This window comes from Marmota marmota, unplaced genomic scaffold (genome assembly GCF_001458135.2).
Source record: "Marmota marmota marmota unplaced genomic scaffold, marMar, whole genome shotgun sequence".
Lineage (NCBI taxonomy): Eukaryota > Metazoa > Chordata > Mammalia > Rodentia > Sciuridae > Marmota > Marmota marmota.
In genome coordinates, this window is record NW_026000001.1 from 1,861,030 (window position 1) to 1,886,162 (window position 25,133).

The 25,133-nt window shown below is 49.4% G+C and overlaps 1 protein-coding gene across 9 annotated transcripts in view; it reads right to left on the minus strand.

Annotated features, from left to right (window-relative positions):
* Nucleotides 1-1,680: 1,680 nt before the first annotated feature.
* Chka (choline kinase alpha) overlaps nucleotides 1,681-25,133 on the minus strand; it is a 37,068-nt gene continuing 13,615 nt past the window's right edge. For 6 of the 9 annotated variants that reach the window (XM_015503246.2, XM_015503247.2, XM_048807768.1 and 3 more), the window contains 9 exons: nucleotides 18,112-18,225; nucleotides 13,623-13,756; nucleotides 13,203-13,307; nucleotides 12,411-12,469; nucleotides 10,247-10,334; nucleotides 9,710-9,818; nucleotides 7,779-7,885; nucleotides 6,870-6,951; nucleotides 1,681-2,778 (listed from right to left, as the gene is read on the minus strand). In XM_015503246.2, coding sequence (XP_015358732.1) covers nucleotides 2,719-2,778; nucleotides 6,870-6,951; nucleotides 7,779-7,885; nucleotides 9,710-9,818; nucleotides 10,247-10,334; nucleotides 12,411-12,469; nucleotides 13,203-13,307; nucleotides 13,623-13,756; nucleotides 18,112-18,225 — 858 coding nt within the window. In that variant the 3' untranslated portion in view covers nucleotides 1,681-2,718. Of the gene's footprint in view, nucleotides 2,779-6,869; nucleotides 6,952-7,778; nucleotides 7,886-9,709; nucleotides 9,819-10,246; nucleotides 10,335-12,410; nucleotides 12,470-13,202; nucleotides 13,308-13,622; nucleotides 13,757-18,111; nucleotides 18,226-19,765; nucleotides 19,919-25,133 lie in introns of all 9 variants that reach the window. The other 3 variants (XM_048807769.1, XM_048807767.1, XR_007349300.1) reach the window with 2 other exon arrangements.

Consider the following 25,133-nt stretch of genomic DNA (forward strand, 5'->3'; position numbering starts at 1 on the left):
CACACCTCCAAAGAACCAGACTGCGGGGGAGGGGGAGGGAGGGACATATCCAGCACATTCTAGCTTAGACTGTCTTTCCAGCCAGGCCAGGGGAGTGAGGTCCCTGTCCTTGGAGGTATGCAGAGTGGCTGGCACCTCTGTTCCACACCTTGTACAGGTTCCCAGAGGTTGAGGCACTCTGAAGTGGAGCAGCAGCGACACCAAGCCTAGCCTGCTGCTCCTCATGGGACTATGGGTCATCCACCCAGGGCCACAGTCCTGCGGGGAAGGCAGGGGCTGTCCAGAGTCGCTAAGACTTGCCCAGGGCCCTGAGGGTCAGAAGGGGGCTCAGTCCCCATCCCAAGGCCATCATCTCATCCCTCCCTGGTCTCCTGCCCCAGGCCATCCTCCCTGCATAATGGGTGGGGGTGGGCTTTGACCTCCCCAAGTCTCCTCTGGCTGTGCCAGTGGAGGCCAAAGCCAGTGCTTTAGAGGCCAACAGGCTACTAAGTAGTTCTTCCAGCTGGAGCACCAGGAACAAAGGCAGCTTTGAGGCCAGCGCTGCCCTGGGCACAGTGAGCTGGCCATGGCTGTGGCCAGCTGCTAAAGGGGCCTGACCCTTGGATCTTGGACTGTCCTGTTGAGGACCCCAGAGGCCAGGTGGGTGTGCAAGGGACTGTGGTAGTTCACATGCCTGGAAGACTGGGCCCAGAGAGGGGGCAGCAGTGCCTGGCCACGAATGGCTGGGGTGGGGGCGGGGGGCAACATGGGTTCAGGCTGTGAAGGGACCTGGGCTAGTCGGTGGCTTTCATCCTTGGGGAACAGAGTTGAGCAGACCTTGGGGGCGGGGGGTATGTGACAGCAGATGCTCAGTCTAATGGAGGTCTCCTGGGGAGACACCAGTGGGTTGCCATGGAAACAGCACATGCCTGGCTGTGGGGCGGCACCTTTCAGGGTCACCTGCCTTGACTGGCAGTGACCAGGCTGGGCTGAGTTCTCACTCAAGGTTATGGTCTGGCTCAGGGGAGGACCCAGACAGATAGCACTCCAGGGTCAGCTGAGCTTCACGGAGAACAGGTCAGAGTGGCTTAATTTTGTGCACCATCTTCAATGGAAGGATTCAGAGGTGTGAGGGTGCTGCACGCGCTGGCAGGACTCCCCTGAAGGAGCCCCATCACCTGCAGACCTGACCCCAAGGCATCTAGGTTGGCCCGGGGCTTGTAAGCAAGCAGGGCTGTTCAAGTGTGGCTGGAACCAGAGCTGGGGTAGGGCCAGGTGACCTAAGTGGTGAGTGATCACACATCCTGTCCTGCTCAAGATCCTGAGTGTCCAGATGGGTGAACAGTTAAGTCCCCTCCTGCCTCCCCCACCACCTGCTCCACTCCCCAGACAGCCACTGTCCCAATTTCCTCTGCAGAATCAGCAGGCACAGAACTGGGTTGAGTTGGGGAGGGTAACAGGCTGTCCTAGGGCCAGCATGCTGGGCAAGAGCCCCATGGGACTTGGGGCCAAGGGCAGACCCTGGGGACTGGGGAGTCCAGAGGAAAATCAGAACATGGCGGACAGACAAGTGTCACAGGAGGGGGAGAGTCAGATGCTCTTGTCCACAGCTAGGGCAGGGCACTGCCATCTAGAACCTCCCATGGGCACATGGAGGTAAGAGGAGCCCTCCCCAAGGTTAGGACACATCCAGAGAACAGCTTGAGGCTGAGTCTTAATTTTATTATTTATCTGTGTAGTACAGTCTCTGTGGTAGCAGAAATATATGCACAAAAACAATTCAGAGTTTAGAGTAAAAAAAGTTGGCTAAAATTTACCCACTGGACACTAATGCTCATGGATTCACAGCTCTGCTCCATTGCACCACAACCCACGTCAGTGCCGCTGTCTCCCAGAGTGACACCAGGACGTGGGGGTGGGGGTGGGGGTGAGGGTGAGGGATGGGGCTGGGAATGCTGGTCAAGGCCAGGGCAGCAGCCTACGCGGAAGGATTCCCTGGAGGCTGCCTGTGGCCAGGAGAGGGAAGGAGGGAAAGGCTGGGGGCTGAGGTCCCCACACTGTGAAGCCAGAATTACAAAGCACACCAGTCAGAAGGGGCGGGTGCAGGTCATGTCCAGTCATAGAGAAGCTCGTCCACGTATCAACATATGTAGCAGGCACAGGAGGGCTGTGGCCATCTGCCCGCAGAGCTCCTGGCAGCTCCTGTGTAGCCTGCTTCTCCAGCTGCCACCGCTCTGCCCAGAGGAACATGCTGCCCGGGGAGCCACTTCACAGTGTGTCCACTCCCTCGTGTCCCTTGGGAGCAAGAGTGTCTACATCACATTGTCACCTACAAGAAGCCTGGTTACAACGTTCACCAGTATATTAATGATAAATTTAAAATAAAAAAACCAAAAAACATTAACCGAAGTACCTGCAGCAATGCTGTCCGCTCCTGCTGGCGGCCGTGCCCACCGGAAGCCTCATAGCCCGGCGTGAAAGGCCGCCTCTGGTTCCCGGGCTCAGAGGCTGATCTACTGCTCTACTGCCTACACTCTGCTTCCCCACCTCGTCCAAGTCTTAGTGAGATCGTCAACAAGGGATGAGATAAATGTCACTCCACTTTAATAGTCTTCGTTATCATACACATCTGTGTTCAGAGACGTCCGGGCCTTCATGCTGCAGGTGCCACGGTCACAGTGCAGAGGGCCCGGCTCACGGTCTCCCGCAGTCCAGTGGCGAAGGGCTGCTCCTCCCCAGTCACACCCCAAGCTTCCTCTTCTGGTCGAAATAGGCATCAAATCTGGCTTGCGCATACTCCTGGGAGACAAGGAACAAGGAAGGCCAAGGCCTCAGCAAGGGCTGTACTCCTGGGGCCCTGCCCACGCGGCCGGCCCAGGGCCCAGCTAAGAAGACACCGAGCACAGTGTGGCCCATGCTGCAGCTGCTCTGAAGACACAAGCTGCTGAAGCTCTCAGCACTGTCCCCACACCCCCTTATCTCAAAGCTAATGCCTGTCGAGTGCCACTCAGAAGGACCTCATCTACAAACCTGGCCTTGTGACTGCCCAGAACATTGGGCAGCCCTGGGACAATTCCAATTTTAACAGCAAAGATCCCAGAATGTGGGGAGACAGAGAGAGAGGTCAACTAAAGAAGGTGCCCCTATTTTCTAAGATCACTGGCAGCTGTCACAAGGAGCACTACACGGGGGAAGGGCTGGCCAGGCTATTTCTGCTGTCAAGCTGCCATTCCCAGATCTGCTCCCCCATCTCTCCAGCCGCACGCACAGCAATTTCTGAGGACCCACTCCCAATCCAAAGTCTGCGCTAGGAGGGTTACCTTTTTCTTTTTTCTGAGTACTAGGGATTGGACTCAGGAGTACTTAACCACTGAGCCACATCCCCAGCCCTTTTTATATTGTGTTTAAAAACAGAGTCTCATTAAGTTGCTTAGTACCTTGTTAAGCTGCTAAGGCTGACTTTGAACTCTTGATCCTCCTGACTCAGCCTCCTGAGCCACTGGGATCACAGGCATTATGGGCATGTGCCACCATGCCTGGCTACACTGTCACTTTTTGAAAAATTAATCTGGAGGCAGAATTTCTATCCCCCAAACATGAACCCATTTTAAGGGTACACTGTAGTTTCCACAGACACGCCCACCATGGCAAGAAAGGCCCCGGGTCCCCTGGAGTTCTTGGGGCTTTGCAGTCAGTACCCTTCCTCTCCCCCCACTACACAGGCAGTGCTGCCCTGACCTGTCCCTAGACAGGCCTCAGTCCTACAGCAGCACCCACAACCACAGCATGTTGGTTCTGGCACCTGAGAGTACTCTGCGCTGTGTAGAACAGGGACCCGCTCCTTCCCCGGGTCCCACTCTGTTTACGTCAGCACCTGCCCATCAGCACTGTGCAATTTCCCGCTTAGGTCTATTGAAACTGAAGGTGTGGCTGTGGTGGCGCACACTGGCAACCCCAGCAACCTGGGAGGATGGGACATTTGGATCGCCAGTTTGAGGCCAGCCTCAGCAACTTAGCATGACCTCGTCTTAAAAAATAAAAAGGCTTGGGATGTAGTTCAGTGATAAAGCACCCCTGGGTTCAATTCCCAGTACGTAACAACTAAAGTTGAAAAATAAAATAAAGGTGCCATGAGCAGTTGAGCACTACCAGTTGTGGCCCACCTAGCATGTGGGACGCCCTGGGTTCCAGCCCTGGCACTGCAAAAGAAGAAAACGGGGAGGGAGAGGGGTGCTTCCATTTTGTCGAGCTCCCCTTTATCTGGCTCTCTGTACCCGCGGGTTCCACATTCATGGACTGAAAATACTTAGGGGGAAAACCTGCGTCTGTACTGAACCTGCAGACCTTCCCCGGCCGCTCCCTGAGCCATCAGTGACACAACAGTCACACAGCACTGCCCTGTATCTTAAGGTAGCATAAGCACTCCAGAGGTGACCAAAATGACAAGGGAAGATGCATGCAGTATTTTATGCCAGGGACTTGGACACAGCAGATTAGGGGAGAGGGTTCTGGAACCACTACTGCTGGACTTCCCCATTACACTTTTCCCCTTTAACTGTGCTTTATGGAACTTATAAAATATTTGCCTAGATCATAAGACTTTTCTTTTTTTTTTACAGAAGCCTAATAGTTTGGCCTTTTACAAGTCCATTTCAAGTTAACTACAGTACATGGCATGAGATCAAGAGATTTTTCCCCCCATAACTCTATGGTTGTTCCTTTTTTTTTTTTTTTTTTTTTGGTACTGGGGATTGAACTCAGGTGCACTCCACCACTGAGCCACATCCCAACCCTATTTTGTATTCCATTTAGAGACAGGGTCTCACTGAGCTGCTTAGTGCCTCACTGTTGTTGAACTTTGAGCTCGCCATATTCCTGCCTCAGCCTCCCGAGCTGCTGGGACTCAGGCGTGCACCACCACACCTGGCCCCACATCATTTTTTGAAATGAATTACTTTGGTCCTTGAGTGGGAGAGTGTGTGACTGTGGACTGAACCCAGGGGAGCTTTACCAATGAGTCACATCCTCAGGCATTTTTCTTTTTTGAGACAGGGCCTTGCCAAGTTGCTGAGGGTAGCCTCAAACTTGTGGTCCTTCTGCCTTAGCCCCTTCCCAGTAGTTGAGATTATAGGCATCTGCCACCAGGCCCATTCTTATTATGAATTCAATTTGTTTAACAAACATATAGCCATTTCTTATATCAGTTTTGGACATTTTTATCTTTCAAAGAGTATGCATTTTCATCTACACTGTCAAATGTGCTGGCACAAGGACTGGGATTGTAGCTCAGCAGTAGAGCACTTGCCTAGCACATGGGAGGCACTGGGTTCAATTCTCAGCACCACATTAAAAAATTAATTAATTAATTGAAGGTACTATTCCCATGTACAACTGACAATATTTCTTAAAATAAGTTTACACAGTTAGACCTGCAGAGACCCTCCTCTTGACACCCTATATTGGTATTGTGTTCTTTTTTTTCTTGTCCAGCCTCAAACCTGGAATCCTCTGCTTCAGCTTCCTGAGACACTGAGGTTACAGGCAAGTGCCACTGTGCCCACTGGGGATTTTCTAGATAGCCTTCTGTTTTCTAGATATTCACCTTTTCTAGACATCAGTTAAGTTCCATGAGGACACATCCTTTAAGATTTATTAAACCCTGTTCTCTGGCACAGCACACACTGCTCTGAGCACAGGAAGAGTGGATACCGCAGCCGAGCACCTGGTAAGGACCAGCAGGTGAAGCTGCCTGTCTCGGCAACTGCTGATAACCGCCTGCCCACCCTTCCCAGAGGACTGGAGCATGCACTCTAACTCTGCATCGCCTCTTTCCTCTCAGTTTCGTCAGTTTTGTTTCATGTCTTTTACAAGACAGCTGGGTGCACACTTAGTATTTCACGTCCTCTTATTACAAAATGCCATTCTTCGTCTCTGGTAATATTTCTTATTCTGAAGCCGGCTTTGTCTTACAGTGTCATCTGACCAGGACTCCAAATCTGCTTAAAAAACCCAATTTCCTCTTATTTATCTGCCTAATGGTGTCTTTACATCACCAAACCTTCTGCCTAGAAGTGGAAATCACCTTGTGCAAAGCCGAGGAGGACAAGACGAACCAGCACCTCCCACACCTGCCCCAGGGAAAAGGAGCCATAGGCCTGGCTTGTGCCATGTCCTCCCTCAAGATGAAGCCCCAGCACAGGGACTTCTCTAATGGTGTCAATGTCAAGGACAGTTCTTAACATTAAAATTACAGCCTGAATTGGCTACAAGCCAATTGGCTACAATTCTCCTGAAAAAGAACCAGGAGATAAGTACCAATACTCATCAACAAGAACCAGCTTCTGAGGCTGGGGACGTGGCTCACGCGGTAGCGCGCTCGCCTGGCATGCGTGCGGCCCGAGTTCGATCCCCAGCACCACATACAAACAAAGATGTTGCGTCTGCCGAAAACTAAAAAATAAATATTAAAATTCTCTCTCTCACTCACTCTCTCTTTAAAAAAAAAAAAAAGAACCAGCTTCTACCCAAGCTGGGCACTACAGGCGGGCACAAGGAGTGGGCAGATGACCACACCCTGGCAGCGCAGGAGCAGTGCCCACACTCTGCCACTCAGGCGCCCTTATGTCAGAAGGTCTCGATCTCTCCAGGCCTCCTCAGACCACAGGCCCATCCGGCACTGCCCTGAAGCTGGGTGGCAAAGCCAGTGGGCCCAGGAGTGAGGTGACCTCCCAAGGCAACAGTGAGAACCATGCTGTCCTGGTGCCACCAGGTCACCACTTTCAGGGTCTGAGGGAGCAGGTCACTTGTGCGAGTAACAGCCACTGCTTCCAAGCACTCCCATGCGTCACAACACTTCCCCAGGAGAAGATGAGAGCTACCTCTGAACATACCATGTACCCAAATTCAATGGCTGAAATCTTGGCCTGTACAATGGACCAAAGTCCCCAGAAGAAATGGGATGCGAGGGCAAACCTGTAATCACAGAAGAAACACGTGAGCTGCTCAGTGCCGTCACACCCCTGATGAAGCCCTTTCCCACTGGATGGCCAGCCATCTGGGCTGGATGGGGACAATGCCTTGACCACTTGGTGGGATTACATGTCAGAGGGCACAGAGGGACCTGCAGGAGTGAGCACACCCAGCTGCCTGGCTACAGCACACTGACAGCACAGGGACGGAGACCATGGTGGCCTCACTGTTGCCACAAGTGTGAATGCGTAGGTGCAAGTGAGAAGAGCCCTGCCGGCCGGCTGCCTCTCCCCACAGGCCCCGGGACACTGCTCCCCAGGCAAGGGCTTCCCAAATCCACCCTCATGCCTCTCCCTCCCTGCCGCAGAAGGGGAATGAAGCTGATGAGTGCGTGAAACTTGCCATCTTCTCCAGCCCTCTCTGTCACCCTGAATCCACATTCCTCCTCAACAATGCCTGAGTGTCATTTACATGACCAGCCTTCCTCTGCGTCCTGGAGGTCCCTGACCCACCTAGTCCCTTGGTACTGCCCTTTCTGTGGGTTCTCCTCTGCCTGCGCTTTTCTGTTTCCACTGGTTCCAGAAGCCAGAGTGTCACATGAGCACAGTGGCAGCAGCCTCACACAGCCGGGTCCTGCATGTGGCTGGACCAGGCGTACTGTCCCGGTAGTACCTATCTTAGCTGCTGATGCTGGAATCAGATCGCTACGGTCCCTGCCACCACAGGAAGCAGAAGCCTCGATTTTGGATGAGGTGTGGGCATGACCAAGCACTCCAGGCAGTTTATAAAGGGGCAAGCTGTACTCGCGGCTTTCAAAGGAGGATCGTTACCTATTGACTTCAAGCAACACGTCTTCTTCTATAGCAGATTTTTCTTCACTACTGAGGTTTTCAAAGTCATTCTGGAATGTAGTCAAGTAACTGGAAATAAAATGGAGCTTAAAAAAGAAGTGACTGTGTTAGGACCAATGCTGGTTGAAACAGACGCCGTTCATCGCTGTGCAGAGCACACATGCACTGTGCCCGCAGCTGTGTCCACGGTTCTGCTGGAAGGGTGTGGTGTGGGGGCTGCTAGTTCTGGAGGAGTGATTCAGATAGACTCAGTTTTTTCCCTAATTAAATCCACACTTAAGTTTTTCATTATCTCCATTTTGGAGAAAGGTTTGAAAGAGGGTACACTTCTTTCAAACCTTTCTCCAAAATGGCCTGTGTGCCATGCGGGGCTCCCAGGAGCAAAGCTCTGGGTTACCCTGGCGCTGGCAGGCGTCCCCTCAGGGTGGAAACTGCGCTGGACAAGACGGAAGTGTGTGCCTTCCCACCCTGCAAGGCCAAGACTATTTACACACATGTTCATAAACTGGCCAAGTCTGACTTTGCTTTGGAGGAAAAACAGTTTACCAGAGACTGTTCCAGGCATTCAGACAGCTCACCCTGGCAACTCTAGAATGACCAGACATTTAAAACTATTTCATCACAGATGAAAGAAAGGAAATACAAAATCACCTCAAGAGATGCACAAGGGCTATCTTATAAAGCTCCATACCCATATACTACCTTAAAAGTTTTCAAAAAAATATAACTGGGGCTGGGGATATAGTTCAGCTGGGAGAGTTCTTGCCTGGCATGCACAAGGCCCTGGGTTCAATCCCCCATACTCCCACCCCCCCACACACCAAATAACAACAACAAAAAACAGAAAATGTAACTAGGAAGGAACTTCTTTAAATGACATGTTGCTGTGTGATTTTAGCGGTTCATTAAAATGAGATCTCCTCTGACCGCCTCCCTGGCCTGCTTGCCAGTCCTGATGGACAGCGCTCCAGCTCTATGACCAGGGCGAAGCTGTGCTCCCCAACCCAGGCAAGCAGGCCCCCCTCGCCTGGCCTTCCTTCTCATGGAGTCCTGGCTGCCTGGCTCTGCACATGTCAGGTTCACCCTCCTCAGCCTCGAGATGTGGCCAGAAGAGGGCAGTCGCAGTGCCTGGCCCCTCAGCAAGGCCACAGTGAAAGGGCATCCAAGGGGAATCCAGGAGTGCGGCTCAGGACACTCCTGAGTGAACCGAGGTGGCAGTGCAAACACACCTGTCCTCACCTGACCCTGTCCTCACTCCTGATTGCTGTGTGAGCTGCTGTTGCCACTAGTAAGGTGCCAGGACACAGAGTCATCATTGTACATCAGGGCCATTTAGGGAGGTGGGCTGAGCTCTCTCCTGCCCTCCCAGCTTCACTGCCACCTGCTGAGCCTGTACTCAGGCCTTAGGGTGGTCTAGACCACAGGCGGGGTGGGGGGTGGAAATGCGGGGGGGGATGGGACGGGGGTGTCCCAGGAGGAAATGACACTCCTCCAGTAGCGCAAGACAGGAAAGGGAACTGCTCATGCTAAAGGCATTTCCTCCAGGTACTGACCATGGCGTACAGGACTTCTCTCTGCACAGTGTGAAACCAACAGAGGAAGGGTCACATTCCCCAGAAAGAAGCCCAGAAGGCACAGGCTGGGCTCTGTGGGAAACACTGGAAGCTCCTCTGTGAGCAAGCAGTGCTCGTCCCCGACAGAGGACAACTATTTCCAGCACGGATCTCAACAAGGCTGAAGTGTGAAGTTGGCATCCACGTTAACAGAAAATAACATTTTTAACATGAGCAAAAGGGTTTGCCTAACCATGACACAATTTTAAAAGGGCATCTTTAAAAACATGTAATTCTAATTGCATGAAACTGACTTCTGTAACTATCTTATCAAGTCCATAAAAATGAATCTCTTACCTGTTGTTTCCTGGTGGGATACTTGAGAATGTTGGCAGTAAAGAAGGGGTACTTCTCATAGCTATAGTCATACATCCATTCACAGAAATGATTCCCAATGTCAAATCCCCTGAAAGAGGAGACAGCACAGTGTGAGCACACCTGACGCCTCAGAGCCCTCACTGGGAAGGGCGGGCGCGTCCTGCCCGGGCTTTCTGAGGGCACAGGGTGTGGCAGCTCTGTGGACAAGCAGAGCGAAGCAATGGGCATCAGAGTCACAGCTGTGGAGGGCACAACGCTGCCACCTGGCCTGCCCCACCGCCTCAGACGCCTCCTACAGCAGTGCTGAGAAAGCGAAGAGGCTCTGACAGGCCACAGGAAATGGCGAGTTCCGTCCACAGAGCCCCTGGCCCAGTGGCCACTCTGGCCAAAGCCTTCTCTTCCAAGAGCGGTGCTTCCAGCTCAGGTGCTGTTGCCACTCATCTTGTCCTCACATCATTTCATAATGTATCACAATAAAAAGCAGTACTGAAAGCTAAGCCTTTGGTGCGACATTACCTGTAATTATAACTGCTGTATTCAAAGTCAATGAGCATCAGTTTCTGTTTTTCAGAATTCTCTCGGCCTTCCAGCAATAAGACATTACCTGCAAAAAGGTTTGAGTGGCAAGACTTAGAACAGAAAGCTGACGTTTTTAGAGCTGAGACTGACTCTTGCCTCTGTGGGGACCCTGACTGAGTTCAGTTTGGGTCCTGCGGCTGGAGCACAGGTGCACTACTACCAGGGTTGGCCCCCTACACGGAAAGACTCCAGATGCACCTATCCAGATCCTGGCTACCTCCCTGGCACCAGGAGGCTCACTGTGGAACACAGCCTGGCCTCTCCCTCCTGTCAAGGCCGCACCTCCCAGACGTCTGGCACACTGGAGCTTGGTGACCTAAGCACCACCACTCACACCCACCCCAGCAGCCCTGGGACTGAGCTGCTGGCAGTGGCTGGCGAGGGCACAGCAGCTGAGGAGCTGACATGGTGTCCTGCCACAGCTACCACAGGCTGAGCCCGAGGACAGCACAAGCAGCAACCCTATAAGGACAGTTCCCTTAGCGTGGAATTTCGGGAATGAGGTCGGTCAGCCGCCAGCCTGACATGAACTCAGGCCCATGCTCCTGAGGTCCACACTGTGAGCCCTCGAGCATCTCAGCACCTGGGCCAGTGGACCCTTTGCTACTGTCCGGCCCCTCTCTCCCAGGGTCCCTGGTGAGGGTCTCTAGGCTTGGCAATGTACTTCTCCTGCATCCAGGAGCATTGCAAAGGAACTTTGGAGGACCGTGTCCCAAACGCCAGCACAGAAGAAAAGTATAGCTCACATCCCCACCTGTTCCTCCCTGGCCATCCAGAGCCACAGTGGTGCTGTGCGCTGCCCTGTCAACAATGGTCACCACTGAAGGCCATGGCTGGCCCCCAGGGCTGCACTGAACTGCCTGTGCCCTGCTTCCCTCGACTGAGCCCACAATTGGTCAAAGGTGACTGGGCTCAAACTAGTGGCTCACTGCAGCTGGAACCTGACCGGGAGCTACTGTGGAACTGAAAACCAACTGCTAAGGCAAGAGGACCTCTTGACCCCAGGAATTCGAGGCCAGCTTGGGCAACACAGTGAGATCCCATCTCCCAAACAAAACAAAACAGACTACTGAGCCTGGCAAAGAAGGTCTTGAAGCAGGACCACAGCCACCTGTGACCTCCAAGGACCAGGACAGCAAGGCAAGCTAGGAAATGCCAGCAGCATCAGTGGGAACTGCACCATCAGGAAGCTGAGGCAGGATGACTGCAAGTTTGAGCCCAGCCTGGGCAACTCAGTGAGAGCCTGCCTCAAAAGAAAAAAGAGAAAAGGACTGAGGACGTGACCCAGTGGAAGAGCACATGTGGCTTCAAAACCAAGGAGGGGAGGGAAGAAGGACCAAATTGGAAATCACGCTGGGTAAAACTCTGAGACAGTAAGGGGCCCTATGGCATTGTAATTTCCTGAAGCAGAGCAACCAACAGTCATTAACTGTGCCAGCTGGGACAACCAAGAAGGTGGTCTGAGGCCCTGCCCCGTGCTGCTCGGTGGGCCAGGAGGGGCCTGCATGGCTACTCCTGGTCTGCCAGCTGCTGCAGGACGAGGAAGCCCCGGGCAACATGCACCTCAGAACATTTAAGTCTTTAGTCCAAGTTCCACATTTAGTGAAAAATCTTTCAGATTTTTTTTCCATGTCAACATTTTAATAGAAGTGGAATGATACTCTATGTTTTTCTAAAACTTGCTTTTTTTCCTCTTAATATAGCCTAGAGATTTTTCTGTTGATAAATAAAAAGAATAAGGAGAGCTTTACATCTATTTTTATTTTTTGGGTTTTGGGAATTGAACCTAGAGACCACTGTGCCACATCCCCAGACCTTTGTATTTTTTCATTTTAAGACAGTGCCTAATTGCTTAGAGCCTTGCTAAATTGCTGGGGCTGGCTTTGAACTTTACAATCCTCCTGCCTCAGCCTCCCGAGCAACTGGGATTACAGGCATGTGCCATCAGCCTAGCCCAAATTCTTTTTAATAGTTACCCAATACGTACTGTCACTGCAGCATAATCTGATGTATCAAATAGTCCTGTGATGGCCATCTGGTGTTTATCACACATAGAGCATACACACAAATCCCATCTGTAGCATTACATGATGACTCTTACCTTCCTGACAGTCATTGTGACAAAATACAACTGGAGACGGAGTAGATTCAAGCAGTGACCTAGAAAATCAAGGTGTCACTATCACCTGTCGAGGATTAATGTAGGCTGCCCACAGCCCCGCTGCCCACACCAGCTCTTCAGTGCTCCCACACGCACAAGGCCTCTCTGCACCCGCTCCCTCCTGTCCCAGGCAAGGCAGCCCCTGAGTGTTGGTCTGCTCTGATCTATTCCTTCCCAGCATTTATGCAACTTGACACTATGTCATTGTTTACTTGGACTAATAAAAATGACATCTTGGTCACCACTTCCTCACATGACGTACTGCCCAGCACAGCAGGGGGACTGTACATCCTGGACAGATATGTATGTAGGTACGTAAGCCTGCCCAGCCCCACCCTGAGAACAGTACAGGGCCTCCTCTCAGAGATCAGTCTCAGGATTCGCACAGCTCCCCAAAGCTCAGGTTTGGCATTTCTCTCATCAGCTTGCACGCCCCCACCTGCTTCTGCTCCGAAAAAATCTACTGCCCCAGACTTTGCTGCCCCAAGCACCAAACTACTTGTCTGAAAGTCGGCCTCCCCCCGTGAAGCCTTCCTGGAACACAAGAGAGTATCTCGGGCAGCAAGACCCACCTGTCAGACCCGCCTGTCAAATCCACCCTGCAAAACCAGCAACAGATGCCAGGCACAGGATGCGCTTCACCAGCGCCAACTGACAACAGTTCTAGTGACCAAGAGTAGCTACATTTCTGGATAGACGTGCTCACTTGTCAGGAAAGAAGTCAATTCTCACCTGAGGTTTTTCAGTTCCAAAGGCAGATTGTAATTGAGGAACTTGTGAAGCTGTTTGATTCTGGATTCCCCAGTAAATTTAATCCTCAGCACTTGATTTAGGTATCTGTTAAAGAAAGGTGAAACTTCACTGCTTGATTCTCAGACTTCACTTAGACCGTCCCAGTCCAGAAAGGAGAGGGAAGGGTGGCGACTAGGGATCCAAGGTTTTCTGGGATGCTAGCTCTGCCCCCGCCCCGGGGAACAGCATTTCTGCCAAGTCATCTTTCTTGGTCCAGGAATTAATTGCTCCATGTAAAAAAAACTTACCCCAGAGACAAACACTACCCCTGAGGGCCGGCGCACCAATGAGCCAGCAGAGAAAGGCCTCAGCCTGCCCTGGTACAGAACTAATCGAGGCCTGAGCGATCGGACCACTTACTTTTCCATTGTTCCAAAAAGCCATTTTGGTTCCTTATTGAATGGCATTTTCATACCATGAAATGTGGCCATTTTTTCAGCTATTTCTGCAGAAATATCTGGCAAACTTAATTCTTCAGTGTCTAATCGCCGGCTCTGAAAGAAAAAGGGAGTTAAAAACTGATATTTACCAGGTCATCTAACAAGCGTGAGATCACACAATCATAGGAATTAGAAGTTAGTTTTTGCACAGCATTTCAGTCTCACCCAATTAACAAAATTTCCTGCAGAATGGACACTCTGCCCTCACAGATGGTGACCCAGCAACTGCCATGGCAATTCCACAAAGAGGGCAAGCCACCTCTCAGAGTCTATCCTTACGGATGATATATATATATATATATATATATAGAGAGAGAGAGAGAGAGAGAGAGAGAGAAGAGAAGAGAAGAGAGAGTGTGACTGTGTCTGTGTATGAGAGAGAGAGTGTGTGTGTGTTATATACAATACCTTTCATTATTTATTTATTTTTATGTGATGCTGAGGATTGAACCCAGGGCCTCGCAAGATATAGACGAGCAGTCTACCGCTGAGTCCCAACCCCATCCTTATGAATGCTTTTTAACTTTAAGAAAGTCCTTCCTTAAATTTCAATGAACTAAAAGCCCCTTTCCTATGGTGATGTGATTCTGCCCTCTCACACCCGCAGCACCAGAAGCCCTGTTCTCAGCAGCGTGCCTCAGCTGGGGTTCTGCTCTGCCCTGCACCGGTGGGATGGTGTGCTGGTCAGAACCAGTGCTGACCAGGGGGTACCATGAGTTCAGCAGGAGCCAGGGCCAGTGGCTCTCACTGTGTCCATTACATCTGGCCTGGCAGAGAGCAGGCTCTGCAGGCCACACTTGTTCTGGGAGCTCTTTCAAAGTGTTCTCAGGGGGCCTAAAGTCCAGGGGACTCTGCAGGTCTTGCACATAAGCTACTCCCTACAGACCCCCAAGGGACGTGTCTCTAAAGGCACAACACAGAGGGCACAGGGCCAGGGACGTGCTCCCCACTTAGACAGTGCATCTAACCCAGGTGCTGTGTGCTGAGAGCCCTGAAGGCACCAGGCTGTCTCCCACTCGACTCAGGAATGTCATGTTCCATGACATTCTCAACAGCCATGCCACGATCCGGACAGGAAGCTCAGCCTCGAGTGGAGGATGCTCGGCCTTCTTAAGGCACCTCCCGTGGCTTTTTTAAGGGCCAGCATCATATGCCCACTGATGACGGAACACATTCCCAGAAATGTGGTGCATTGCCTGTGGCACACCTGGGCTGTGGCACACCCGGTCTGTGGTTCAGCCTGCTGCTCAGGGGCTGCAAGGACCAAAACCAGATTAGATCAAGCACAAGAGGCAGGCAGGTGGGGGCAGGCTGCTGCCGGCCTACAGCACACTCTACAGTGTCTTCTCAGTAGAAGGTGGAAGCTCTAAAACAACAATAAATAGTATAATAAATACATAACCAGTAACAGCCTAAGTTGTTATTATGAAGTTATTATGTGCTGCACATAACTGTATATGCATGTATAAAAGTATATTCAATGTGACTGCTAGCACAGTGTTCACTTCAGCATCACCACAAATGTGTAGAGTGCTCAACTCTGACACAATGTCACACAGCAAAAAAAAAATCCTTCCATGCCATCATAATCTCCTGGGACCACTGTCATACATGTAGTCCACTGTTGACTAAAGTGCTATGCAGCACATGGCTGTAATTTGTTTGGTACTGTGGAAAATTTAAAGTTAACCTGCTCAGGCTGGGGCTGCAGCTCAGTATAGAGCGCCTGCCTAGCACATGTGAGGCCCTGGGCTCCATCCTCAGCACTACATAAAAATAAACAAATAAAATAAAGGCATTCTGTCCATCTACAACTACAAAAATATTTTTTAAATGTTTAAAAATTAATCTCCTCAAAGATGGACAAATCTGGACTGGGGATGTGGCTCAAGCGGTAGCGTGCTCGCCTGGCATGCGTGCGGCACAGGTTCGATCCTCAGCACCACATACAAACAAAGATGTTGTGTCTGCAGAAAACTATAAAATAAATATTAAAGATTCTCTCTCTCTTTAAAAAAAAAAAAAAAGATGGACAAATATCAGTATCTGTTCCTTCCTCAAAAGTCAGAAAGGGAAATGGAGACTATTATTCTTAGGAGTCATTAATCTCACATGACCCTTTGAAAGACAGCTACAGGAATCAAAAAGGACAGAATCCTCAAATCTAATGCGGTGGGCAGGCAAGGTGGCACATGCCTGTAATCCCAGCTGCTCAGAAGGCAGAGGCAGGAGGATCACAAGTTCAAAGCCAGCCTCAGCAACTATGAGGCACTAAGCAATTCAGTGAGACCCTGTCTCTAAAAAAAAAAAAAAAAGACTAAGGATGTAGCTCAGAGGTAAAGCAACTTGGGTTCAATCTCCAGTACATTTAAAAAAAAGACAAACCCACTATGGTAAGTAAGATACAGTGGCGCAGACCTATAATCCCAGCTATTTAGGAAGCTGAGGCAGGACAATCACAATTGTGAAACCAGCCTGGGCAATTTAACCAGAACTTGTTTCAAAATTAANAAAAAAAAAAAAAAAAAAAAAAAAATCCAATGAAGTGGCCAAGAGTAAAACTAAAAATGATGGGTTTTTTTGTTTTTGTTTTTTTTTAAAGAGAGAGAGAATTTTAATATTTATTTATTTTTTTAGTATTTGGCGGTCACAACATCTTTGTCTGTGTGTGGTGCTGAGGATCGAACCTGGGCTGCACGCATGCCAGGCGAGCGTGCTACCGCTTGAGCCACATCCCCAGCCCCTAAAAATGATGTATGATATTAGTCTGAATCAAACAAAACTGACATATCTGTGGGTCAAAAACAGTCTACTACAGTTTTATGTGGTTCAACCTAGTATTTTAACAGAAATTTTTAAAATCTCATCAGGCATGGCGACACACACCAGTAATCTCAGCAACTGGGAGGCTGAGGCAGGAGGATCGCAAGTTTGGTGACAGCCTGAGCAACTTAGCAAGGCCCTCAGCAATTTAGTGAGACCCTGTCTCTAAAAAAAAAAAAAAAAGACTAAGGATGTAGCTCAGAGGTAAAGCAACTTGGGTTCAATCTCCAGTACATTTAAAAAAAAGACAAACCCACTATGGTAAGTAAGATACAGTGGCGCAGACCTATAATCCCAGCTATTTAGGAAGCTGAGGCAGGACAATCACAATTGTGAAACCAGCCTGGGCAATTTAACCAGAACTTGTTTCAAAATTAAAACAAATCAAAACAAAAAAACTGAACCAAGCAAACAATATGTAAACTTAGAAGAAGAATAAGATAAAGCTGTCAGGCTGAGCAGGGTGGCCACACCTGTACTCCCAGCTACTCTGGAGACTGAGGCACGAGAAACACAAATTTGAGACCAGTCTCAATTCAGTAAGACCCTGTCTCAAAATAAAAAAATAAAAAGGAGTTCTGGGGAGTAGCTCAGTTACAATCCCTGGCACCACAAAAAACAAACAAAAAAACTCCACCATGTAGTAGGTGATATGTACAAAGTGTGCAAAATTTTCTAGGATCTTGCGATCAATTCCACAGATGCCACAACCTGTGTCCTGTTGCTGTGAGACCCCATCTCTAACATATATAAATTACTCCGTGGTTAAGTGCCCCTGGGTTCAATCCTAATACCAAATTTAAAAGTTAATTAATTAAATAAAGGTACTGTTGTCCATTTACAACTTAAAAACAATAACCAAAAAAGCTTTAAGACAACAAGAAATGGAAAATAATCCTGACTATTTGGAAGTAGAGGATTTAAGTAAGGCCTCTAAACCTCTCGGCACCTGGGAGCAGAAGGACAGGGCAGGAGAGACCCTAACAGGGAAAAGCCAAAGTGAAGGGAAGACATTGGAGACAAGGGGAAGAAGACGTGACAGGTGTGCTGGGAGTCCAGATGCTCCACCAGCAATTTCTAAAAGAAGGCCCCAGGCCAGGTGCAATGGCACACAACTGTGATTCCAACAGCTCAGGAGGCTGAGGCAGGAGGATCACAAGTTCAAAGCCAGCCTCAGCAACTTAACAAGACCCTGTCTCAAAATAAATAAAAAAAGAGATTGGGGATGTGGTTCAGTGGTTAAGCACCCTGGGTTTACTCCTGGTGCCAAAGAAGGCCTCAGAAGGTGAGAAGGATTAAGGGAAAGGGGAAAGCTTACGGGATGATGCAAAGGTGACTCTCACATATATTTTTAATTTGAATGACCATGTCTTTGTAGGAAAGAAACAGGTTCTGATATACCAAAAACAAAACAAACAAACAAACAAAAATCTGTGTGTCTATATATATTTTCTAATTCAGTTTAATAACAGGTCACAAAATCACTTACTTCAAGCCACAGCATCAGGTTCTCTCCATGCTGAGACATGGAGTCCACCTCTGTTTGCGGCTCACATCAACTGACCATTCACACACACACATCTTACCGGAATGAACTGCTCCAATCGGCCTTGGGGAAAGATGCCATAGAGCTTTGGCCCAAGTGACCTCTCTGCGAGAATGGCAAACATAACGCTCTCCAGAACCATAGCCTCGGCCCCCTAGAACAGAGGGCAACAAACCAGGTGTTTACTGAGTGCCTGCTCTATGCCAGGCATCTCACGAGCAGCACCCTCCTCTCCTCCCACTATGATGAAACACGGACTGGCACCATCATCACCCCAGGATAAATATGAAGGAACAGGTCCTGGCATTTGTAGGACCCATGCTTGCAAGCATTATACTACATGAGATTCAAAATTCAAGTTTGATTTAGGTCACTGGTCCAAAAATAGAAAACATCTATTGAGATTTCATGGCTTCTATTTAATTCACAACTGATATGAGTCTCGCCCTTGGCCTCTGAGCAAAGTACACACCACTGTGCACTCTGATGAGGGCTGAATTGTTTTGTGCCAGACAGTCCCAGGGAAGCAAATGATCCAAAGGCCTTCTGCCTTCTAAACTGCTCTGTAGACCAAATAAGTTTGAGAATTCCTGATTTAGGTCTGGGGTGTGCGGTTTTTTGGTGCAAAGCACAGACTGGCACGCAGCCTCCTGGGTTTCTAGCCTCAGCCCTCTTCCCGACCTGCTCCTCCTGTGATGCTGGTCTTCTTGCTAAATGCTCTAGGAAGCCTGCATGCAGTCCTGTGAGTCACGTGGGATCTAGAACCATTATGCCTTCAAAATTCTTCCTTTTGTCTCATTTCAAACTCATTCTTTAGTCTTTTTCCCTTCAAAAGTAAAATGCAGCTTGAGAGTTTCCATCTTGAGTGTGGAGAATGGGGAAGAGTCCCTCCACCCCGGAGTCCCAAGTCTCCTAAGGAGCTTGCACAAATAGAGATTCCTAGGGTCCTGACTGAGTTTCTAAGCTGACCTGATTAAGGAAAGGAGCCAGCAGGTATATGCAGATGATTCTGGTTCATCTCTTCCTGAGTGTGCTGTGGGGGAACATGAGCCCAGAGAACACTGTTTAAAGCACTCACATTACAAAAACAAGCTGAGAAACTAAGAAGACAAGTTCCTTAGGCAGTGACAGAATGCTACAGTGAGAAGCTAACAAAAAAGAAAGGCTACTTCCAAAGGACATTAGACCACAAAGAGTCATTCAGTCACTTCTACCTTGTGAGGGCAAAGTGGAATTCTTGGTAAGTAATCCCCCCCAATTATGGTATAACCATCACCTTGTGAGGCTCAATCTTCATTATTCATTTTATTAATTTACAGTTGTTTGTACTGAACAACACTGATAGAGCACTGATTTGATCAAATTAATAGATTTTAGAGCAGGATTTGATCAAACAGGTTTTATTGCTTAAACCCTTAAAGACAGACAATACCAATCTCTCTAGTTGGCAAAATACCTAATCCCCATCATTCACGGATCCTCACAGCACACTTGACCAGAAGGCACAGTCACTCTGGGCCCTGTCTGACCTCAAGTCCAGCACTGGAGAAACTCTCCAAGGAAGCTCACCCCAAGGCTTGCAAAGTGGCCTCTGCTTCCATATCTGCTCAACTGCTGCTGTGGGCAGTGCACCCTGATGTCCTGGGGACTGCGGGCACCTCCCACACTGTATAAAATGCAAAAGCAAACAGAACCTGGGCACTGTAGGACAAGAGGATCTGGCCTTGGCTCCCAGAGCAGGCGATCTGCCATTGGTGAGTCTTTGTAACCCTTTGCCATCTGTAGACTCTCCCACGAAATTCTAACTCTCCAATCACTTCCGAGAGTAGAATTAGGACTTCTTTTGTCTAGGTATCCAGAATTTTGTCAGAATTTAATATGTTTTCCACTCCCCCACCTTTGTTTTTGAACCAGGGATTGAACCCAAGGACACTTAACCACAGAGCCGCATCCCCATCCCTTTTCTCATTTTTTTATTTTGAGACAGGGTCTCACTAACTTGCTTAGAGCCTTGCTAAGTGGCTGAGGCTGGCTTTGAACCTGTGACCCTCCAGCCTCAGCCTCCCAAGCCACTGGGGTTACAGGCACATGCCACCAGCCCAGCCCAACTTTTTGTCAAAATGATAAAGTAGGGCTGTTGTGGCTCAGTGGTAGAGCGCTCACCTAGCACATGCAAGGCCCTAGGTTCGATCCTCAGCACCACATAAAAATAAATAAATAAAGATATTGTGTCCAACTAAAAAATAAATATTTTTAAAAAAATGATAAAGTAATCATGATGAAGGATATTATGGTGGGAATTATACATCTAACACATATATATCCAACCTGAAATATCCCTGAAAGTTTGAAATGGAGCCACAGGTAGATTGACACCTCAGTAGGCTCAGCATGCTGCACATCATGGTTGACATTACTTACACAGGGCAGCACTGTCGTGGGACCTGGATTGACACGCTGCCCAGACTCTGCTTCAGTACTGGCTGAATCAATGCATGCCCAGAAATTGTACTGAGAAGATGAGCAAAGACTTAAAGAACCTCCCAGTTCTCTTCCTGCTGTTCTGAAAGTGTAAACAAAGCTTGGTTCTCATGGAATCCCACAATTTGGTATTTGTGCCCATCAGGAGGGGTGGGGACAGTGTGTAGAGGGCAGGATCTATGGACAGAAACAATGCACAGAAAGACCGGACATGGGAGCTGGGGTTGTGGTTCAGCAGTAGAGCGCTCGCCTAGCACGTGCGAGGTACTGGGTTCGATCCTCAGCATCACATAAAAAAATAAAAATAAAGGTATTGTGTCCAACTACAACTAAAAAATTAAAAAAAAAAAAAAGACCAGACATAAGCAAGAAGGGCAGTGGCTGGGAGGGTGCCTGTGGTCCCTCTGAGTCACTGGTCTTCAGGCCCTTCCTGCGGGCTACTGAGAGCGAGTGAGTGGGCCAACAGGCACGACTCAGTCCACACCTTCATGTCACACCCTGGGCTAGCCATGATCCCAGTGGCTCAGGAGACAGGCAGGAGAATCATGTGTTCAAAGCCAGCCTCACCACACTAGCAAGATCTCATCTCTAAATAAAATGTAAAAATGGGCTGGGGATGTGGCTCAAGCAGTAGCGCGCTCACCTGGCATGCGCGGGGCACTGGGTTCCATCCTCAACACCACATAAAAATAAAAAAGAAAGATATTGTGTCCACCTAAAACTAAAAAATAAAATAAAATGTAAAAAAGGACTGGGATGTGGCTCAGTGGTTAAGCACCCCTGGGTTCAACCCCCAGTACCCTCCCCCCAAAAAAGATTCATTCACACATTTACCCCAGGCACATTGATGAATGTGTACCTGGCACTGTGCCGAGTAACCAGGAGCACAAAGAGCAATACCATCAGGTCTGTGCCTGCAGATCTTACGTTCTAGAGAGGGCAGATGAATGAGTGAACATGACCACAGACAGGCTTACTGAGAGGGACAGAAGGGTGTTGGGACAGGACAGCTAGGTCTACGGAGGCCCAAAGGGTGAGGGGGAACCATGAGCAGCTCTCAGGCAGGGGAGTCTGGTGTACTCAAGGAAGGGGAAGGGGAAGGGGAGAGTGTAGGGGGGACGGGAATCAGGGGATAGAAGCGGACAGGAGCACCTTGCAGAGGGCTGGGCTTGGGAAAAACCTGGGTTGAAGAACTGAGTGCCAAGTCCTAGTTGGGCATGCCTGTAATCCCAGTTACTTGGGAGTCAGCTCAAGACCATTTGGGGCAACTTGGTGAGAACCTGTCTCAAAAAATAAGAAAGGGCCAGGCGCGGTGGCACACACCTGTAATCCCAGTGGCTCAGGAGGCTGAGGCAGGAAGATCGCAAGTTCAAAGCCAGTCTCTGCAACTTAGCGAGAGCCTGTCTCGAAATAAAAAAATTTTTTAAAAAAGGGGCTAGGAATGTGGCTCAGTAGTTGAGTGCCCCTGGGTTCAATCCCTGGTACCAAAAATAAAGCAAAAACAAAAAACAAAACTCACTGTACTAGACAAGCTCACCCAGGCACAAAAGAGGAGGAACCAGTGCTAGGACTGAGAACTCCCAACATTTAGGGCAATGGCTTCCAAACTGACTGTCCCCGCAGTGCAAAAGGCCTCCACACATCGACCTCCACACACACCAGATGTTACACACAGCAACACGCCCTCACATCAGGGCAAGCTTCCTAATATTCTCTACTCTATTTCATTTCAAAAAGCCAAGAAGCCAGGCACGGTGCTTAGGCACCTTAGAGCCCCAGCTTCGTGGTAGGCTGAGGCAGGAGGATCACTTGAGCCCAAGAGACTTAAAGGCCAGCCTGGGCAACACAGCAAGGCTGACAACTCAAAAAAAATAAATGCATACATTTTATACCCCATTAGAGGGTCACATGACCCGCCACTCCATCCACTGATTTAAATTTGGATAGCAGGAAGAGGAATGGGGCAGGGGGTGCTGGCAAAGGAGGTGAGACACCTGCCATCATGGAGGAGGGGGTGGAGCTCTGTGTCAAATGGTACTAAGGGTCAAACAGAAGAGAGGAAAGAGGACACTGGATCTGGCAATGTGGAAGTTGAGTGATGATGTCAGAAGGGGTGACTAGGAGTGAGGAGGGAGTTGAAGGGGACAGAAGCAAGAGGTTTAAATGGACTCTCACTTCATCTACACTGGGTCATTTATTCAAAACACTTGACACCCAGAAATAAGAATGATGGCACGTGAGCCTCTGGAGAAGACGTCACCAAAGTTCTGTATAACCTCATTCCAAGCACGAGGAAGCAGGGGGTCAAGACTGAGGGGACATTCTCCACAGTAACTGACAGGCATTCTTCACAAGTATCAAGACTGTAAATAAGTAAGAAGAACTGGTATAGGCTGAAAAAGACCAAGCAGAAACCACCGAATGCAACGTTGGGATTCTGACTAAACCCTGGGATAGAACAAAAGAAACATCAGGGAAAAATCTTCTGAAATTCCAATAAGGTCTGCGTTTAGTACTACCGCAGCAGACTCAAGGACCTGGTTTCGATCACCGTACTGTGGCTGTGTAAAATGAGAACCTCGGGGAAACCAGGGAAGGGGTGCCTGGGAACTCTCTGTACTATGTTTATTATTTATTCTCTTTTCTGAAAAAGGAGATTGGGAAGTAAGAAAGCAGAGACAACAGATTCTGTCTCAAGAAAACTTGCTGGGGGCTGCATTCCCAGGGCTCTGGCTTCTACCCTTCAGGACTAAAACAGCAACATAAACCCCACCCAATAAAAATAAATAAAAACCAAAATATATTTTTTTAAAAAGGAAAGGGAAATCTTGTCAGGAACAAGAGCATAAATGGTGGGAGCAGGCAGGGCACTACCACCGATAGCCCTGTTACCAGGAAGTGAAGGGGACAGTGAATGGGGAAGTCAGGTCCAAATAAGAAAGGGGCACAAACACCCTTCAGTAGCAACAGTCAGTGAAAAGTGCCAATGCAGAGGGCTTGTGGTGGACAGATGAGGGACAAGAGATTGGCAGTCATCAAAGAACCAGGTTCTACTTTCTGAAACGGGGAGGTCCAAAGGAGACCCAGCTCTGGAACAGACCTCCCAAATACAGAAGCAGAGCCTAACCTCCTGGAGACCCTGAGCAGGTCCCAGGCAGTGGTGCACCCCTGAGGTTGGGCACCACAGCCCTGGAACCAGACCACCCTCCCAACTGTGTGGCTCTTCTCTAGCAGCCCTGGCTGCCTGGACACTGCACAGAGAAGGAGTGGCAGTAGCTGGGCTCAGCAGGGTCGGGGTTTAGAGGAGCACGTGACAGGAAGCATGAGGAGAAAGTTGAGAACACGTGGAAGGCAAGACGTGTGGCAGCAGAGCTAGGTGCTCAGCTAGGCAGAACAGATGAGGAGACTGGAGGGCTGGTGGGGAGTGAGAGGGTAGTTGCTACCCACCCTCTGGAATGGAGGTTTGTTTGATGGCAGCCAGATAGCTGCAGAGGTACCCGGGTGGGCTACTGAAGCTGGCCTGCCATAAGGGACACAGTTTCCCAGGGGAGCAAATAACAGGAGGAACAGAAGGAAAGACTGCTAGGGATGAGGAGGTCAGAATGCAGAGGCCAGAGAACCAGAATGGATTCACACTGAGCTGTGGACTTGGGTCTCCAACACACAAGTAATGGGCAAGCCCAGAGACAAGAGCTACCATTGGGGAGGACTGACAGCACAAAGCATGAGCCTCAAAGGGACAGGGGTTCCTGATGGAGGAGAAATGGTTAGACGCAGGGAAGAGGACGAACAGGAAGACACCAGCTCCACCTGTGGCACAGAAGCACTTGAGAGGTGATAGATGGCCCTAGGGCCATGAGCAAAGATCCTGTGGGACAGTGAGGCTCTGAATGAATGTTCAGAAAAGGGGTTCTGCAAGCCAGGATGGGTGACTCAAAGGGGCTCCATAAGGAAACAAAACCAACTGCTCCACTCTTACTGCCAACCACCTACCTTCTCCTCAAAGGATCATATGCAAAATCACACTCCCTGAGGTTTTCCAATAGGCCTTGAGGAGGAAGAGGAGGCCCTGGATTGACAGTCCAGGAGACAATAAAGTGCATGCATACCAGGAGGAGGGGTGGATGTGCCTGAGAGGTTCCCTGCAACCAGCGCCCTATTACAAGCAGCAAAGAGACAGTGAGAAGCAGCAAGACCCCCCACCTCCAGAAGTTTAGAATCTCAGGGCAGATGGAAGATCATGTCATGCTGACCCCCTTCTTGTGCACACAATTGCCCCCTTCATGATAAGTATACATATATGGAAGACAGCATTTAAAAGGCACTTTTATGGGACGGGGATGTAGCTCAGTGGTAGAGCATAAGACCCTGGGTTCAGGGCTGGGGATGTGGCTCAAGCGGTAGCGCGCTTGCCTGGCATGCGTGCGGCCCGGGTTCGATCCTCAGCACCACATACAAAGATGTTGTGTCCGCCGAGAACTAAAAAATAAAATATTAAAAAAAAAAAAAAAAAAAAAATTCGAAACCCGTCGGTTGCATTCTCAGTCAGCCACCAAAATGCAATAAAAAAAAAAATGCAAA